This window comes from Cricetulus griseus, chromosome 2 (assembly GCF_003668045.3).
Source record: "Cricetulus griseus strain 17A/GY chromosome 2, alternate assembly CriGri-PICRH-1.0, whole genome shotgun sequence".
Taxonomy (NCBI): domain Eukaryota; kingdom Metazoa; phylum Chordata; class Mammalia; order Rodentia; family Cricetidae; genus Cricetulus; species Cricetulus griseus.
This window is the reverse complement of record NC_048595.1, coordinates 245398167-245418110: the sequence shown is the minus strand read 5'-3', so window position 1 is coordinate 245418110 and position 19944 is coordinate 245398167. Positions and strand designations below refer to the sequence as shown.

Below are 19944 nucleotides of genomic sequence, written 5' to 3'. Positions count from 1 at the left end.
CAGGATAGGAACATTATAAGAGAAATAACTTTGTATGGTATGTGACAGTGGAACCCATGGGTTCTCATGGGCAGATAGGTTAAGGAGTCTTCCCCCAAGCAATGTTTTTGGTTGCTTAACTAGTTGTTACTGAGTTTTAACAGTGTTGAAATCTGCAAGGCTACGTTTTGTTCCTGTGGAGCTCCCAGGATCTTTAGCCCAGGAGGACAGATAACTGAGAGCTCTGCCAATTGTAACAACTGTTGAAGTCTGTTCTAGTGTATATATAGTAATAGTGTAACAAGTGCACATTGTGCCAAGGAAGAGAACACATGCTCTAGGTGTTGGACAAGCTAGTGAGTCAGGAAACATGACCTCGGGTCCTGACTGATAGTGTCAAATGTCATACATACATCCATATGTATGTATCCCATCTTAATCAGTCTCCAGAAACGAGTAAGGCACTTTCTAACTAGAGCTGAGGAACACCTTAGTTGTGCTTCTAGTAAAAGTGATGGATTTTCTTTGACTCATGTGTTCACAAGGCAAGCTGGTGAAGACCTGCTCTACCACTGTTCCTATTTGCTAGTATTGAATGGACTCATATCTCCTTGGGATTTGGGCGTTGTTAAAATATAGACAAAGATACTGTCATTATGTGTTCACATGTGTACAGATTTATATATATGATGTCTTAAAGTTGAAGGGACCTGAAGAAGTGGTATTTTTTTAAATATTCTGTAATATTTGTCTATTTTGTAAAATCTAAATTATCTAGTGGAGCGATTCTCAGGGGTTGTCCTTTTACAGTTTTAAATTATCTCAGTAATATGTGTGGATATGAGTCAGTGATTGTTTGTTACCTTACGCAGCAGGTGGCAGAAAGGCAGTACCAGGAACAGATAGCCCTGATGTAAAGTTGAATTTGATATGAAGTTGAGGAATCCCCATCTAGGAAACAGGTAGTTTGGACGAAGGAAAAGAATGTGTCAAAGGAACTTGAGTGCTCTTGGAGAGAGAAGTCGATTTGGGGGCCCTGGAGATGAACCCATGGGTAAAAAGGCACCTGCTGCTGAATGAGGTGGCCCCTGAGTTTGAGCCAATCAAGGAAGAGAACTGAGGGAGGTTATCCTCTGGAGTACCATGGCATATGTGCTTCTAGGTGAGTGAAAAGACACATGCATGCACTCATGCACACATACACTTACACTGTGAGAGAGAAATACATGTAATTACATGAAAAAAGTGGTTTGGAGGTATGAGCTTTGGTGGAAGTTAGAAGAACTGGGGCTGGAGAGATGGTTCAGAGGTTAAGAGCACTGGCTGTTTTTCCAGAGGTCCTGAGTTCAATTTCCAGCAACCGCATGGGGTCTCACAACCATCCGTAGTGAGATCTGGTGCCCTCTTGTGGCCTGCAGGCATGCAGGCAGGTAGAACACTGTATACATAATAAATAAATCTTTAAACAACAGCAAAAAGTTAGAGAACTGCATGTACATTATATGTAACATAGTAAATGCCTTCTCCATATTCGTCTTTCCCTTATGTACTATAAATGTTTTGTGTTTGCTCAGCTCATTTGTGGAGCATCTGTTTTATATAGATCAGTACTGGGGAGTAGTCACATGATCAGCATTTAGCGTTGAATCAGTGAATGTTATGGCTACAGAGCTTAGAACATCAGTCTCTTTCGCCTCAGTGTGTTTGTAATCTAGAGGGATAAGCTATACACATATGGCAGTGTACAAAACAGGATTGTCAGTGAACGGGGGAGATTATGTCCCAGGCACACGGTATACCTCTGCATGTACTGATATCCATGCTGCTGACCTAGAGACAGATGGAGAACATGCCCTGTTCAGCTTTTATTGTGATTCTACCAGTACCTTTCCTACTACTTTCACTAGTCACAAACATTCTGTATCATTACTTCTGTTTGGAGACAGTGTTTCACTGTGTAGCAGCTTCAACTCCAACTATAGCCGAGGTTGGCCTTGAACCCAGAGTACTCCTGCTTCAGCCTCCCTCCTGATGGTGCTCCCCTTCCACCTGTTATTTGCATTTGAAAGTAAATCAGTCCTCAGAGATACTTAGTAACTTCTTCAAATTCATTTCCTACTGTTTGAAAGGAGGAAGGCCAGAGAAATCGACACTATAGGACTGTTTTGTTATCTTTAGATTTCTGGTTTTCAAACAGAATTCTGGAATTAGAATAAAAACATATTTCCTGATTAATGTATTTTTCTCTAATGTATTGGCTCATACTAATGAACAATAAGGAAGAGAAAATATGTATTTTTTTATCCCAGTGTTTTTTTTTTTTTTTAAAACTGAGAATTGATACTGGGTTGTGCTGAAAGTCCTCTGCCTTGAAATGACACAAAGTATTTGTGAAATAGTGAAAAAGAACAGAGTCTGCCATTGTGACTCAGTGGCAGATCATTTGCCTAGCATGTGTGAGACCCTGTTTTCAATCCTCTTTAGCATAGAAAAAAAGTGAAACCTACGTTCACTGACAGAATGAAAAGATGATGAAATTTACTCAACAACCAGGATTGTAAAAGAAGAAATGTAAGGGACACAGACAACCCCCCTCCCACACACACACACACAAAGCGGGGTATCAGGTGGGTGGGATGATGGTGGTGTAGTGTAGTATCCAAGAATAAAAATGAAAATGCCACCTGGGTTAGAAACCTTTCAGCAACAGTGCTTTAATTACTGGTGCCCAATTCTGACCAGAAGGCCGTGTGTATATATGGTGAGAGAAGAGAAGAGAGGAGTCCTTTGCCTTCTTCAGGGATTCTGTGTTACAGTGCTTACACATATCTGCTATGTGAGTTGTTCACACCAAACAAGTCTTTAGTGTGGCTTAGAAAGCTGTCATCACATGTGTTGATTACAGGATAATGGATTGTTCAAATGTGATGGCGTCCCCTCTCACCCACCCCCACCCCCACCCCCGATAAGTAGGAACATACCGTAATTGTATGTAGTTTTCTGGAATCAAACTAGTTCGGTTTCTAGAGTGTTTTCAATATGGTTGTTTGGCCTGAAAACTGAGTATTTCCCCCATCCCTTTCACTATTGACTTGTGGATAATGAATTGGTAGGTCTGCATGCCTAATTGCGTGTGGGTGTTAAATAATCTAAATTATTCACCCTGTTGGTATGGACTTACTTGGTAGATGCAGTTTAGCTGCTCAATACTGTGATAGGAAGGCTGGCTACAAATGGTTATTGAGATAAGCCTAGAGGCATGACTTCTGTGAGAGAAAGAAAATCTGGTCAAATCTAATTTTTACGTGCAAAAGAGAGATAGAGTGTAAATGCTTCAATTTTAGTTCTATGTTCTATAAAACTATGAAGCAGACTAAAAAGATGCTGCTTTTAGCATTGAAAAGAATTATGAAATGAAATAAAAAGAACAAGACACTACTTATAGCTTCTTTTCTTTTAAATTTAAGTTCATGCATATGTAGCAAAAGCATGGAAGTGTCTGTGTCAGACAGGTTCTTGTTCTTTTTCTGGCCCTTGGATCTCTCTAATGGGTGTAGAGCTTCTATTATTGCCATTCTAGTATAGTATGTTGATGAGATGGAGGTGCTCTTAACATTTCTTCTTTGTTCCGAGATGTCTCCTATTTTGTACATTGAATGTGTACTCAAAAGCATTTGGTGGGAGCTTATTAAATAGGCCATTGGCTCGTTAATGTCAGTTAATGTGATTTCACTTTCTGTGTATATTTTCTTTTCTTTCTTGAAAGACATTTTTCATTTTCTGTTCCTCCTTTAGCGGAAGTAAATAGGTTAGGCCACAGAATCTCAAACACTTCACCTTCTCACAGGAACAAACTAAGGGGCAGGAAGTTGAGATTTTGTAAAGGTTGCCCTTGGTGACTACTGCTTTGCATACAGTCTTCATGACAGCATAGGCAGCAAGTCACAAAAACACTGCTATGCCGTAGATAAGGTTGTTCTCACTACAATATGGCCAGCAGGGCAAGTGGAGAGAGAACAGCAAGACCTGACCATCCTAATTACAGAATTTGTATGTAAAGGCTTTGTAGATCTTACCTGACTCTTGTGTTTTCAGCTGCTCAGGGCCAGTAGAGAATAGGAGCCTGATAGCCTCAAGGATTGGTTCTTGATTGTACTAACGTTTCAGTTCTCACATCATAATAATCTAGAATTCTGTCAGCTCTCAATATGTGAACCTGGGGCCTCAGGGTAGAACTTATCATCTCTCCACTACAGATCCCAATTCCAATATGTGTGCAACTCAGAGTTCTTATCAGGCTGGGCGAGTAGAATATCAAAGCTGGTGTCTGTCACGCTTGATTTGAAAGGGAAATTTTTCTTTGTAGCAATATGTGTTTGTTGAGAGATGCTTCGAGTGTGAGTTTAGATCTCTCTTATCCTTATTGAATAAGCCCATTTAAGAGGTTTGAATTTAACTTCTTTTGATGTGTTCCTCTAATGCTTAAGTGAGGGGAGGTTCTTGGAGCAGCAGTGTTACGCTTCTGCCAAGCAGTGAACTAGGTACTTAGCAGCCGAGTTGTCAGCTGGGAATTTTCAATGGAGAACATGACATGGATGGATAAGTGAATTTCTTTTCAGTCTCCTCAGTGTTCTCTTCCACTAAGTCCGTCTCTCTACTCTCCACCCCCCCTTTTTTTTTTAGTATTGAGGCTTAAATGGAGGACTTTATAATATAGATGATGCAAGAAGTATACCTCTGCTACATCCATACCTTTCTCTTTTGATAGCTCTTGTGTGTCTCTATGTCACCTCTGTGTGTGTCTGTACATAGGTGCATGTGCGTATGTTTGCTCAAGCACCTTGCCCCTTTTATTTGAGACAAGGCCTCATTCGCCTGGAACTTTCAGCGAGTAGAGTAGGCATTTAGCTAGTCAACAAACCCAAGGGACTCATCTTTCTCTGCCTCCATCTCATCTTGCTGTGTTTCAACATGTACCACTGTGCTTTTCAGTCTGAGTTCTGGAGATCTGAACCAAGTTTCGCAAGGCCACAGGGCAGACCTGCACAAACCGATCCACCTCCCCAACCCTGGAGAGATCATGAACATTCTACCTACCACGAGTCTTTCTGAGGGATGCTAAAATCTAGCAAACCAAGTTCTCCTCCAAAGCTTTCTTCCCTTAGATGATCAGGACACAGTGTGGGTATTATAATCAGGGGGCGGATGTTGTCTCCTCTGGCATCTCCCTGTGCACTGTGTGCACAATCCCGAGGCTCATGCAGAGACTCTCCCTGTAGTCACAGCAGCCCTCTCTGGGAGGGACCCCTCCTTTATCTCTCTTTTACCATTATTCTCACCACAGTACAAACAGTGCTGGGTCTTTCTGTTGCCTTTGTAGTTGCTCTCTGGAAGCGGGTCTTATAAGCACTGTTGTTGGCACAGAGGGACGTTTAATGTTCCCTTAGCATAAATATCACAGAAAGGTCAGTGGTGGCTTCGTTCTTGCTAAATGTTCAGAAGTTAGGTCTTAATTATGTTCATTTGCTTTCAAGTTGTGTAATATATATATATATATATATATATATAATTTAAAAAGATTTTGGTAAAACTTTTAAGTTATTGACCTTCTATTTGGGAGACTTTATAAACTATTCCACATTCTCTTTGAAATGAAATCTCAAGAGTCCTTGGGCTTCTTGTCCAGCCTCTGAATGACTGAATAATTACAGAGGGATTCATAATGCAGCGGTATCAGTCTTGGCACAGTTATCTCCTGCCCTGCACTGCTTACAACATTTAGGATCCTAGGGCTGGGAGCAGCATGGACGGTACAGGATAGATTGTTTTCCTTTCTTTTGTATGACTGTCCACTGTGCAAAGCATTTCAACTTGAATATTGTACCAAAAAGAAGTCCTTATGTCCCTGGCAAGTAGACATTCGTATCTGTGTATAGCCAAAGCAGTTAAGACTGAGGAGGGGACTGAACCCTGCCTAAGATGGTGCCTAGAGTAAACTAGGAGACAGATGTTTAATCCCAAGTGTTGTGCCTCCTGAGCCTTTGCTTACCACATTTATTGGATGCTTAACTTTCCATTGTGTAAATAAAAAAAAAAAAAAGATATTGAGTACTGTCTTGGAAAATAAGAGTGTTTCTTATCACAGTGACCTGGATTTTCTTACTTTTAAAAGGGCGATAATAGTCCTTACTGGTTTTAAAAGTTATAGGGATCAAGCTAGCTTGTGTTGGTGACATCCTTTAACAAGAGTCCCTTTTGCCTCAATATGTCTGTGTCCCTCTGACATTGTCTGTTAGCTTCTTTGACTGTGTATGAGGGCCCTATGTACATGGTGCTTTGGGGAATGGGAACCCTTTCAATAAAGGCCATATAGGATGTATATAAGGTCACTGAGACCTCTAAGAAGGTCTTATAATGCAGGGACCCAGTCTTCCTCAGGATCACTTGCTCAAGATAGGACTTACAGGACTGTGGGTCTGGGGCCATTACCAGGATTAGATACTACAGATCTTAGCATACATATGTGAGCTGGGAACTAGATCTGAAGATAGCATCCTACTAGTGCAGTCTAATCTGAAGATAAATAAGCTGTGTCCTATAAAAGTATGCTCCATAGTGAGCAGTCTGTAGAACTCCATGTACTGTGATATGGAGCCCAAGGCTGAGTGTCTATGGAGAGAACACTGAGAGAGCACCTTCCATGTGGCTGTGAGACTCCCAGTGTAAGCCTTGCTTCTCCCAAAGACTGCTAGGGATTTCATTAAAAAAAAAAAAAATTGCAATGTCTTTTAACATGAATAAATGGCTTCCAAAATACGTTTGGAGGGAGCAGACTGTGGGACATATTACCTGGCCTTTAGTCTCTACTCTTGTTTTAAGTACAGTCGGACCAGTACAGTGGCAGTATGGGCAGTTGTGGGCCTGGGCCTGAGCTGACTGGATGCCCGATTTTCCATCTCCCCTTGGCACATTCTTCTTTATCATGGTGAAAGAATTGCTTTGGGAAGAGACCAGTAGTCTTTCTAGAGTGAGAACATGAGGAACTATGACCAATAAAAGTGTCACTTTAAAACAATTTTTATATGAGAATTTCATATATGAATACTTTATTTATATTATTTTCCCTTCTCCTCCTCATTCCTCTCATGTTCCCCCACTCCCTCTCAAATTCATGACCTTTTTCATTATTGTTTCACATACATAATACACACACATATATAAATATATACACACATATATAAATACAATTTGCTGAGTCCATTCAGTGTTGTTTTTATGTGTATGCTTTTAGCACTGACTTGTTGGTATTGGTATTGGATAACCAATTAGAAGCTCATCCTTGGGGAATACTGGATTCCCCCTCTCTGAGCGTCATTAATTGTCTATAGTTCCTACTCTATGGGTGAGGTCATGTGAGATTTCCCCTATCATGTTTCTTTCAATTTTTTTGTGAGTGGATCTTACTATGCAGCCCTGTCTATTCTAGAACCTTTGTCAACTAGGCTGGTCTTGAACTCACAAAGATTCTGCTGTCTCTGCCTTCCCAGTGCTAGGACTAAATGCATACACTACCACACCCAGCAAGAATATTGATTTCTATAAGGAAACAAAAGGATCTCTTCACCTAATTGTCTTCAGAAAGCACCGGATTCCTACCTTTCGTGTGGCTTTCTTTCATTGTCCTGCTACTCTTTTACACAGTTGTCTTTTCATTTGGTTCCTGATTTTAGTGCTCCTGGTTCTCTATATAAGGCATTAAGATATGTTGTGGAAAGAGAAGTCTATTGGCATCAGGCAGTAATATCTCAGGCCTCTCATGTGAGTCACACACCTTGAGTCGTGTTCTCTGAATTTTAATGTGATTCTGCTTTGATGTGATGCTTGGCCCATTGTGTAACCACTCTGGGCTCACAACCTTAGCATCTCTGGACCTTAAGTTTGAAATTGCATCTGCTAAATGAAAAGCTACAACATGCAGCTTCAAAGAAAGCAAGTATAAAGCAATTGTGGCTCTTTAACTCATCTTTTGTTTGTTTCTTTGTTTTGTGTTCCTTGGCACTGAATCCAGGGCATCTCTCATTCTAGGTAAGCACTATACTGCTGGACTACACCCCTGGCCTTATTTATGTTTTTTGTTTGTTTGGTTATAAAATCTTTTTGTAGTATGTGTGTGTTCACATCTGTGGTCTCATCAGGTGTGTGTGTGTGTGTATGGAGGCTTGCAGTTGACATTGAATTCTTCATCAATCTCAACCTTATATCTTTGTTTATTTTATAGATTTTATTTAAATTAGAAACAATCTTATTTTACATATCAATCCCAGTTCCCTCTCCCTCCCATCCTCCCATGCCTCATCCGATCCCCCATCCATTCCCCAGAGAGGGTGAGGCCTTCCATGGGGGAATCATCAAAAATATGTTAAGTCATAAGGCCCTCCCCTGTGTATCTAGGCTAAGGGAGTATCCCTCCATGGGAAATGGGCTCCCGACGTCCCTCCATGCACTAGGGTTACAACCCTGGTCCCTGACTTGAACCCCAGCTTGCTGTGCTATTCTGACTAGCCAGCTTGCTTTGGGGTTACCCTGTCTCCACTTGCTGTGTGGTAGGGTCAGAAGTGGAGCATCATGCCTGCCTGGCATTTATGTGGATGCTGTGGATCTGAACTCTGGGCCTTACTCTTGGGTGACAAGGCTTTTTCCACTGACCCTCGTCCCCGGCTCTTGTCTCTTTGCTCTTTATGAATGTTGACTGACTTGCCATGTTTGCCAATATAATTTTTAGAAAAAACACTTGGTGCAGAAATGGCCAAGCTCCACACAATGCCATACCCATGCCATCCTTGTTTGCTCTTTCTATCTGCTGACCCAGACTTCTGGTGGGAGTTGGGCTTTGCCGAAGCCATCGAGGTTGTGCTCTTTGTCTTCAGAGGACTGTTATCTTCTATCCATCTGGTTTCTTCCCTTCAGAGTCTGCTCCAGGGCCGATAGGAGGGGCTTCTGCTGCTCTCGCAAAGCCTCTTTTATCTGCTCATGGCAGAAAGAGCAAACAAGTGGCATCAAAGAAGATCACCAAGAGCACACACACTGCTTGTGTTTAGTTGAGTAGATTCATGACATTTGTGTGGGGTAGGTCCCAAGCCAACTTCAATTCTCAAACTGTAAACAGGAAAAAAAAAAAAAAAACAAGAAAAAAATTAAAATTGTAGCACCTGAGTTTTGTATGATCACTAAAGTAGGACTGAAATAATCTCTCCAGACCCTAACTACTCATCTCACTTGTTGAGTGATCTTTATGGTGTTGAACACTATCTGAAATAAATTTGCACATCTTTCCTCCTGATTTCCTTTTGGAACGCTTAGTCGCTGTGTTCACACAGTGTGTCTGAGTCATTGCGTCTGACATTTCAGTCTTCAATTTATTCGCAAAGTCTATCTTGTGGCCAGGGCCTATGACTTTCATAAACATTTCCATATTCCCTTTATTCTCTCTTCAACAATAGACTCAACTAGCGGTTAATTGCACTTGTTTGGTTTCTTAAAAAGAAAGTTTTGTTTTGTTTTGTTTTGAAATCATTTTATTTGTGGTGTTCGTAGCAGTAAGAATATAAGAAGAAGCTCTGTGACTAAGAGCTTACCTGGCCCTTGGCCAGGCCTGGCGATGAGCTCCTGCCCCTAAGCATCATGGCAGAAATGATTCAGAACTGCATCTCTGAGGAAGGATAGACTAGGAAATGTCACCAGAACTTCAGGTGTTGCTGGGGAATGGTGGGAGCTGTTAGTGCTGTGCCTGGGGATACATATGGTCATTGTGAAGCCCTTCCGGTCTCCTCTCTCCGTCTGTCTGCTGATCCACTTGCGCCAGTCCCTCTCAGTAGGTTACTGAGAGCTTCATAGGGCTTATTTCCCCTTAGCAACTTCTAGATCATGCTTTCTCTTGTTGACATCGGTAGCAAATATTTTCATGGGAACACATGCCTTTTATGATATGTTTTAAAATAAGCACAAGGCAGAATTTAACATTTATATTTATATCATAATTTTTAATGTATTAACATTGGTAGATACACAGAGAAAAGTCAACATGGCTGTTGTTTAGCCACCATCACCTTTTTTTGGACACAGCTGGAGTTCCCAGTTTCTGGACAGATCCTTCTAAAAATAGTTTATGAGCATACACAATGCATGCTTTGTATTTTCTACACAAAGGGTAGCACACCATTTTTGGCACTTTGCTTAAAACTAGTCATATTAACCATGTCTTGAATTATTTCTATATTAGAGTGGAGACTTTCCTTGTAGCATTTTATACCATGGCATGGAATTGTAACTCTGTACCCATTATGAACCCATGGACTGTTAAACATTCTATACATAGAGAAGTATCTAGTTGGATAATTTTCTAGAAGTAGACTTACTGAGGTGCCGGATAAAGTCTGGGTTATTCATCCACGGCAGTTTTAACTTACAATGTCTATAAGAGGCCCAGCCACCTCCAGCCTCATAACATAAAACATTTGTTTTTTATTAATTTGTTTGCTTTGTCCTGGGGGTTTTCTACCACTGAGTTATATCCTCAGCCTCTTAGCATGGGGGTTTTGCGTATAAGATACTAACTGTTGACAACATTTGCCTATCCAGAAGTTCGTATGAGGCCTTGTTCAATCTCAGTACACACATTCCTCCCAAAACAAACAAATGAGAAAAGAAAAAAAAATATGGTTTTATTAGCATCTAATGTAAGAGTTTTATTAACATGCTGTGGGAAAGGTTCATTAGCCTGGGGATGCCAGAGACTTGCTTACGTGAGAATCTGAGGTGGTCCATTCAATAGGTAGATGATCTCAAGCCAGGTTCAAGTTGTACAGCTTTGGTTTGGAGACCAGGAAGTGGTACAGGACAGAGAGAAAGAGGGGGGGGGGGAGGTAATTCTAAGGATAGTGCCACTTGTCATTTAGTTTGCTGCATCACCCTACCATAGAAACTTTGTTAAAAATATTGTACATGAGTGGGTAAAGCTGAAATGGGTTGATCACACAGGGAGGCTTTGGGACTATAATGTATAGCATCAGTGCCAGCAGTAATAACCATTTACTTCAGCAAATGCCATCCATTTCTTAATGAGGCATCCATACATAGTAACCACTGGACAGGCAATCTGGGCAACAATGCCCTTGATTGTAGTCATGGCCAGCAGGCCATATATACTTTTGGGAATCCAAAGCTTCACTGGTATATTTGTTGGCCATCTGAACCCCCAAACATCATTAATAGCTGACAAGCTTGAGAAAAGGCATCTTAGGAAGAAAATAATAAATCTTTCCTGGTTGCCCATATCATGGTGCCCCTCTATGGTACTTCCTTAGGAAACCTCAGCACTGTTTCTCAAGACATTGGGATAGGCATTCTTACACAGTGAGACGCTTTTATTCTCTCTCTCTCTCCCTCCCTCTCTCTCTCTCTCTCTCTCTCTCTCTCTCTCTTCTCTCTCTCTCTCTCTCTCTCTCTCTCTCTCTCTCTCCCTCTCTCTCTCTCTCTCCCCCTCCCTCGCTGTGTGTGTGTGTGTGTGTGTGTGTGTGTGTGTGTTTACCTTATACATAGAATTAGGGAATGCTATCAAGTAATAATTAAAGAAATATGCAAATCTACAACTTTTCTGGGTGCTGAAAAGAGGCGACATGCATCTCAGGAGCAAGAAGGAAAGCCCTTTGTATATTTATGTGTCCATGTGCACAGAGAAAGAAGAAAACAAAACAGACTTAGGTGTTGTAAATAAACAGCTTTTGCTAACAGCATTGGTTGCCTGCTGTTCTTCGTGATTGGTAGGCTGTGGGAAAACACTTAATCTGTTGCAGCTAGTCAGACTTCTTGTAACAAAGTAGCCAGTGGCTTCAAAATTAGATGATGGGAAAGACAGTGTAGTAAGTGTCTTTGACTACAATAGCTTAGAGAACATATCCACTGACCTTAGAGTGGAAGGGGTGAATGGAAACAGTATTCACCATTGTTGATGGGTGCTGAGGGCAGAGTTTACTGTGTAATATTGGTGTTGTATGAAGCAGAAGCATATTCAGGCATTTCATAAAGTATACAGTGAATATTTACCACAGCTTTTATAGAGTGCCAACTTTCAGATTTCTTCTAGATGCAGATGAGTTCTGCTGTTGTGGTGTTTGTACTCGCATGGCTGTTAGGTAAGGGAAAACCAAACACCCTGCTTGCTTGCTACTTACCCAGGTAGGGGAAGTGATCTATCAGGAAAACACCATTCTTACACGACTTCAATGGGAGCCAGGGCAATCTTAGAATCTTAGTTCATTTTGTGAAATCGTGAATTTCAATCTTAGTCCATTTTGTGTTTCATTCACAGTTTAAGTGCAAGTCTGTTCTGAATAGTTTTATGTCCACCTGACACAAGTTAGAGTTATCTGAGAAGAGGAACTTCAATTAAGAAATTGTCTCCAGCTGGGTGGTGGTGTCATACACCTTTGATCCCAGAACTCAGGATACAGAGGCAGGTGGATCTCTATGATTTCCAGTCCATCTTGGTCTCAGAGTAAGTTCCAGGATAGCCAAGGCTACATAGAGAAAGCTGTCTAGAAAAGTAAAAATAAATAAATAAATAAATAAATAAATAAATAAATAAATACAAAAAAGGCAAGAAAAAAAAAAGTCACTTCCATCAGATTGTTGTTAGGAAAGTCTGTAGGGCGTTTTCTTGATTAATGATTGATGTTGGAGGGTCCAGCCTACTGGGAGCAGTATCACCCCTGGGCCTGTGGTTTTAAGTGACATAAGAAAGCAGGCCCCGAGAAACATGCCAGTAGCAGGACTCTTCCATGGCCTCTGCTTCAGGTCCTGCCTACCTTCATTTCCCTCAGTGATGGAGAGTGACTTGAGAGTTGTAAAATAAAATGAACCCTCCCTCCCTGAGTTGGTTTTGGTCACAGTGTTTTATTACTGCAGTAGAAACCCTGAACAAAGTCTTAATTCATTTAATATTTTCAAAATTTCTCAAATAATTATCCCCTGACAATCATAGCCTACCTAGTTCCTGTTTTGAGAATTAAGCCTTAGTAATAGTGAGATCTCGTTCTTGTGATTCACACTACATACAGCTTGAAATGTCTTCTAGTTGATATGTTATTTAAAGCAAAGGGAAAGGAAGAATATTGGCACATCTGGAAATTCTCAGTGGAAGAAAGTCTCATTCAAACAAGTACAGTTTTTACATACCATTTAGAAATGCATATGACATATGTTGAAAGACCACAATTAAAAAGTCTTGAGCTTGGCATGGTGAAGCAAGCATGGAATCCCAGAATTTGGGCTGCTGAGGCAGGGGGATAAGATCAAGGCCAGTCTGGGCTTCATTGCAAGTTGTGGATAGTGTATTACATAACGAAATTTTGTCTAAAGAAAAAACAAAACACCTTGAATTATTTCTTCTAAGCATATGTAAAATGGAGGATGTAGAATGAGTCACCAAAGACCCTGCCCACATCTGGATGTTTCCCACCACAACACCAGTTCTATATGACTCCATTGATTAGTTTTAAGACAGATTTCTCTCTCACACATCTTTTCACCTATCTAAAGAACTCCCCACTAAAAAGAACATGCTCCCTGGTGTGGTGGAGTATACCTGTACTACTAGCACATAGGAAGTAGAGACAGGAAGATCATGAGTTTGTAGCCTGCATAGTAGCAAGACTCTATCTCAAGAAAACAAAACAAAACAAAACAAAAGATGGGCCAGAGCTGGCTCGGTGCCACCAAATCTGATTACCTGAGGTCACCCTTCAGAACCTATGTGGTGGAAGGAGGGAACTGACTCCCTGCAAGTTATTGTCAGACCTCCACACATGCACTGTGTCATGTGTGTGCCCTGAAAAATACACATACACACAATGAATGAATGAATGAATGAATGTTAAGAAAGAAAAGAAAACAAAAATATGTATTGAATCTATCATTCCACCTTTAAAAAAGGAATAGAAGTATTTCTCTGATACTATCAGGTGGTCAGTTGTTCTTCATATTTCCTCTTCTATCCAGTAATATTTTTTAATAATTTAGATTGGACCAGATTTGTGAATTGCTGTCTTGTGGTCGGGTACCGTGTCTTGTGAATATGATCTGGTCTAAGTTCCATGTTCAGCCTGTTGGTTATCATTTGGTCGCAAATCTCCTTTATGATTGAAGACTCAAGTAGGAATTTTTCTAATATTCTATGCATATTGATACTGTGTTAAAATAGAATGTTTGATTACTTATTTAAAAATAATGGTAGTAAACTCACTATCTGATTATATATATATATATATATGTATATATATATATATATATACACAATTTTTATGAAAGAGCAATAAATATAAGAGAAGTTGGCACAGTTTCAACTTCTGCAAATCTGTCTAATGTCTGGTTTTACAGGAGATAGCTGGACGATTACAGCTGTTTCAGCCTTTAGTCTATTCCAGTTTGTTGTTTTGGCTGAAGTATATGAAGAAAGTCTGCGTTCATGTAGACACAAGGTTGGAAAAGATTTTTCTAGTTCTTCATTAATAGTGGAAATCTTTGATATCACAGCAAAACTCCAGGAAGGGTAGTTTATCTTAAAGGTGGGTTGGTGTGCAGTTGAAACTTGATCACTGAGATTTCACCCTGTATTAAAATTTATTGATCTGAGAGTTAGAACCAATCCATTCTGTGGGCTTGGTGTTGTAACATTATACCCTAGTCATTTAGAGACCATTTCTCCAATGAACTATGTAAATCTTCCAAATCTTGTCATAGCTCATTAAATATTTCAAGCTTCATTCTCATGTCTGTCACTACCTTTCCATGTCCTTGGCAAAGTCTTGGCTCTTGGGAAGCTGTCAGGGTCATAGCAGATGTTTCAACTGAGTCAAACAAAAGTGATCTCTTTCTGAAAAAAAAAATCACATCCAATTTGTTGTGTTTTTAGGTCAGACATGTCATTGGTAGATTAATACAGATGACAGTGAGTCATAGACTCAATTTCCTATCAAAATGGTATCTTTTAAATCCACATTTTGTTTAGTAGTTCCCTTATCTTTGGTTCTACTTACTGAGATTATATTAACTGAGGGCTCAAAAATATTAAATGGAACTGTCCAGAAACAAACAGTCCATCACTTTTAAATGTTCTGCATAATGTGAGATCTTAGGCTGTGCTACTTCAGTCTGCTTAAGAATGTCTCACCTTTGGTCCATACTGTATATACTACACCTCTCCCCCACTCAGCTACCAGAGTGACTGTCCATGTTTATAATGCTTGTATTCAAGTAAACCTCATTTTGCTTAACATTGATGCCCAGCCGCAAGAGCATTGATACTGATGACTTGAATGTGCCAAAGAGAACTCTTAATTATTTAAATAAAAAGGAGAAAACTCTTACCTTAATAAGGGAAGAAAATCATGCCAAGTTACTGATAGTTGTTCTTAACCTTTTACAGTGTCTAATTTATAAGTTAAACTTTACTGTAGGAATGTATGCTTAGGGGAAAAACAGTGTGCAAAGCTGGTGGTATAGCTCAGTAGTGGATTGAGTGCTTCTCCTAGCTCTGGTTGCAGTTTCTAGTACCGCAAAGTAAAACAGAAGCATAGAATAACAGGGTTTGGAGGGCCTCACATGCTAGACAAGTCCTATACCACTGCTCAGCCCCATTAGCGATACTTTTGAAGCAGTTGTTTGTAGATGGATGAATCAAGAAAATAATGTCATTAAAAGAAATAAGTAATAATGGTCACTAAATCAAATTGACGTGCATGTGAAATACTTGTACTCCCCCTTTCCTGTTCCAGGTTAAAAAAGTAAATCATGACCGAATCTGCATCTAGCACAAGTGGTCAAGAGTTTGATGTGTTCAGTGTTATGGACTGGAAGGATGGAGTTGGTACCTTACCGGGGAGTGACTTAAAGGTAGGTTTGCTTTATCATGTATACATTATGTGAGCTTATTTTATAGTGACTACATACACGAAATAAGGATTCAAACCATTAAACCATTAAATATAGTTATGGCTTTATACAGTATGTGGTCTTCTTCAGTAAATTTGTAAGATAATTTGAAATACTGATAGATTGTCAGGTTTCCTCATTTGCGTTAGGGGATGGAAGAATATTTTTAGAATGTCCTTAGTTTAAAAAAATCAATCAATAGCTCTGAGGGGATCATCTATCTGTTTGGGCTCTATTATAATATGGTCAATATATATGGAAATGACAAACCTAGAAGATCTAGCTTTTTTGATATTTTAGTAAGGGCTTTGTAGCATTGAGTGGATAACCACATTCCCGGGGTCCCAGTGTTCTTATATAGAAACTTGGTAAAATAATATGAAAAAATTTGAATCAATAGGACTCTTCACTGCCTTTAAATTATTTATACTATGAATATGAGTTTTTGTATAATTACTTTTTTATAAGTCATCCTGTAATCTTATAGAAAGGGCACTTTTCATGGGGTACAGTCTATTCACACTAAATGTGTTAGTCCACTGTGCGTATCCACTCTTCTCGAGTTTCACTGTATATGTGCTAGCCCACTGTGTGTCTTCACTCCCCATGAGGTTCAGTCTGTTCGTTGTGTATGTGTTAGCCCTCCATGTGTCTCCATTCTTCCTGGATTCAGTCTACTCACTGTATATGTGCTGTTTGCCACTGTCTCCATTCTTCATGGGGTTCTGTCTGCCTACTGTGAATGTGCTGCTTGCCACGTGTCTCCTGCCCGACTGAGTCTCCCTCAGGACCACCTCTGCTGCTCCACGAAACACAGTTGTGCAAGCTCAAACTGCCCTACTTCTCATTTCTGATTCGTTTTAACTGTGTTCCTATCTCCGGGACCTTGAACCTGTCTGTGACCTTTTAGTCTTTGTGTTTGTACTCAGTCATTTAGGTGTTTAAACTTCCTGTCTTTCTAACAGACTATCACTTGGTCTGTCTCTATAATACTTGATGTTCTGTGCTTTCTCAAATAGGAAAATTTTGCTCCTAACTTAGGCTTCTTGAAATCTAATCCTTTTGATGGCTGCTTGACAAATATCTTAGCCAAGTCCCTGCCCTCACGTATCCTCAGGGTACAATTTAAACATCTGCCCGGAGTTGGAAAAATGTTTGAGATTTGAGTTGGCTTAGGTTTAATTAAGTACAAAGTGGCAATGTATGAGTTTAAGGAAATAAAACTATTGCAGTAAGCTTTAGTGAAATTTGGAGAAACCTTTTTTGTTTCTTAAATGGGTATCAAAATGTAGTCAGAGGTTTTTAATTCTGGTGTTCTTTTATACCATAGGGCAACTATAGTCTAAACTAATGCATGGTATACTTTAAAATAACTAAAAAAGAAGATTACAAAGATGTAAAGAAGATTCTTTACATCTAGAAGTGGAAATGTTTGAGGAAGTAGGAAAGCTAATTTCGTCATCTGAACATTACATATTATATGTCTCTATGGAAATAGTATATGGTACTCATAAATATATATGCACACACACTATGAGTCCACTTAAAGTTATTAAAAAGAAGAAATTTTCAGCTTTAGTTTTGTGTGATGACAGTTATGGAACAAGTTAATCTTTCTCGTTCAAGATTTTTCTGCAGTAAAATAAATAAATACAAGAACAAATAGGAATTGAATTGCTCTGACATTCTCTAAGTGTCTATCTTCATGAGACATGATGGACATAGAAGGCTGAAATTTTTTTTTACTAAAAAGCAGGCACAATTTTCAAGCTCTGATAATGGCAACCATGGATTAGCCATGTTAAGTTATTTAAACTCACACACTGGAGAGGTAGTTCAGCACTTAAAAGTTACTTTTGCAGGGAACTCTAGTGTGGTTGGGAAGCTCACAATGGCATGTAAGGCCAGTTCCAGGGGAACCAACAGTCTCTGGACTCCAAGGGTATTCGCACTCAACAGTGTTCCAATCCCAGCCACATATACATAATTAATAATGAAGTAAGTCTTGGGATGGATGACTTAAAATCCTTACATTTTGTAAGCTTTATCTGAAAAAATGGGAGCTGTTAAGATCCATAGGATCCTCAACTGTGAAAAGGAGTTGTGGATTGAGAAAGAATGTAAACAAATACTTGGGGTGTGCATTTTCTGACTTTGCAACATATTATGGAAACTGTCCTTTTCTGTTATTTCATATATATGTTATTCTTGTTCATTTTCACTATATAATGCAACTTGCATGTCAGAGTCATGATGAAATTTATAACTTTCTTTTAGTTAGCTTTTGGTAACATCGGGGAGTTTCCATCCCTAAGAAATCTGGATTGCTTTGAAGTTTTCTAAGCAGTGAATTTTAGAAATTAGCCTATTATTTTTATTAAGATAATCAGGTAATTAAGTCATTTAGGGTATTATAATCAGGGTTATTTGATATGACTTTTATACTCATGTAATTACTGGGGTAATTGCCATGTGTCCAATCTACTTCATGAGTGGTCGACAGTCTGGTACCTCATTTTAACAAATAATTTGAAGGGCTAGGAGATGACTTAGTGGAAGACCACAGAGTTCAGAGAATGGCCTTTTCTCAAGGAGATGATGATGATGAGAGTGACAAAGCAGGACATAGACATTCTCCTAGCCTCTGTATGGAATGGATGGTGTGTGCAACAGCGTGTGTGTGCATACAACATTCATATATACCTCTCTCTGTCTCTCTGTGTCTCTATCATACATAAAATATATTATTTATAACCCTTTAATGTGAGATTCATAGCCCATCTTCTGTATAACAGTTTCCTCTGAGATTTAAATATACCATCCTGCAGGAAATACCCTAAGAAGGAAGGCAAACAACTCAAATAGCTTCAGGAAGTCCCTGAAACTGAACAGATTCACTAGGCCTCTCCCTGCTGGAATAAGCAATAAGAGCTGAGAGTCCCTCTCCAAGAAGTGTCAGGCTGCACAGAAAGCTCTCAGACAAGCTGAGCTGTAAAGAGTCACAGCAGACCAGCTGCCTAGAAGCAGCAGAAACCAATAGAGCTCCCTGTAAGAGTTTAAATCAACAAAGGCACCTGGAAAGGACTCTCCAAACTGATGAGCTGCCTATAGGCTATTTAGTGTACTCCAGGTTCCTAGCTTTGTAAGCTGTCACCCATGCTGGGGTAGACTTTGGTGATGCAGCTATCTGAGTCATTTTTTGCTTCTGAAAGCAACCCCAATAAAAAATTTTGTTCACCACGTAGAACTTTGATAGTGTCTGTACTTTGGTCTGTTGTGGGCTCCCTATCTGGAATGAGTAGATGTGTGTGCTGTGACTCCCTAGGAGAAGTTTTGTCAAACAACACCTTCTCATTAACTATATTCCATAGCATTTCTTACATCAAAATCCTGGTTGTTTAAGAGGTTGAGAAAATAAATTTTCTACTAAACTAAAATGTTAACACTTTGAATAATTAATAAAATTTGCTTCTTCATATCATGCTGGGGACTTACTGTTATGCAGGCTGCTGCTTTTTAATGGTTTGTGTATTTATAGGCATGTGGATTTCCTAACAGTTGGTACCTAAGTCTTCCAACTGAAGTTTAGCCAGCCGATACAGCCTGGCCTCACAGGTAGAGGTCAACTTCCCGTTGTGTGAACAGGTTTATGTTCTGTGGATTTTGCCACCTTGAAAGAACTTTCCTTTGTGACAGCCTCATGGTTGCTGGCTAATTACATTGTCATTTTTCTGGTTAAACTTCTGGAGAACTTACCATTGTCCAAGTTCAAGCTCCTGAAGGCTTTTGGTTTTCTGACCCCCGCTTTTCTCTGGCCTCATCTCCTTTGACCTCAGGGCCTCTTTGTTTCTTCCTGCTCTCCTATCATGGGGACATTTTCCTGTCTTGTCACTGATATGTTCTGCCCTCTCCATACTGGCCTCATTAACCAAATTCTTTGAAATAAAGCACAAACATCTTTTTGGGTACAGAAGCGAG

The 19944-nt window shown here is 39.7% G+C and overlaps 1 protein-coding gene across 13 annotated transcripts in view; it reads left to right on the top strand.

The window, feature by feature from the left end:
- Window positions 1–19944, top strand: part of L3mbtl3 (L3MBTL histone methyl-lysine binding protein 3) — a 117967-nt gene that overhangs the window by 8015 nt on the left and 90008 nt on the right. For 11 of the 13 annotated variants that reach the window (XM_027402880.2, XM_027402876.2, XM_035440325.1 and 8 more), the window contains one exon: window positions 15810–15927. In XM_027402880.2, coding sequence (XP_027258681.1) covers window positions 15826–15927 — 102 coding nt within the window. In that variant the 5' untranslated portion in view covers window positions 15810–15825. Of the gene's footprint in view, window positions 1–14412; window positions 14514–15809; window positions 15928–19944 lie in introns of those variants that run through there. The other 2 variants (XM_035440326.1, XM_027402878.2) reach the window with 1 other exon arrangement.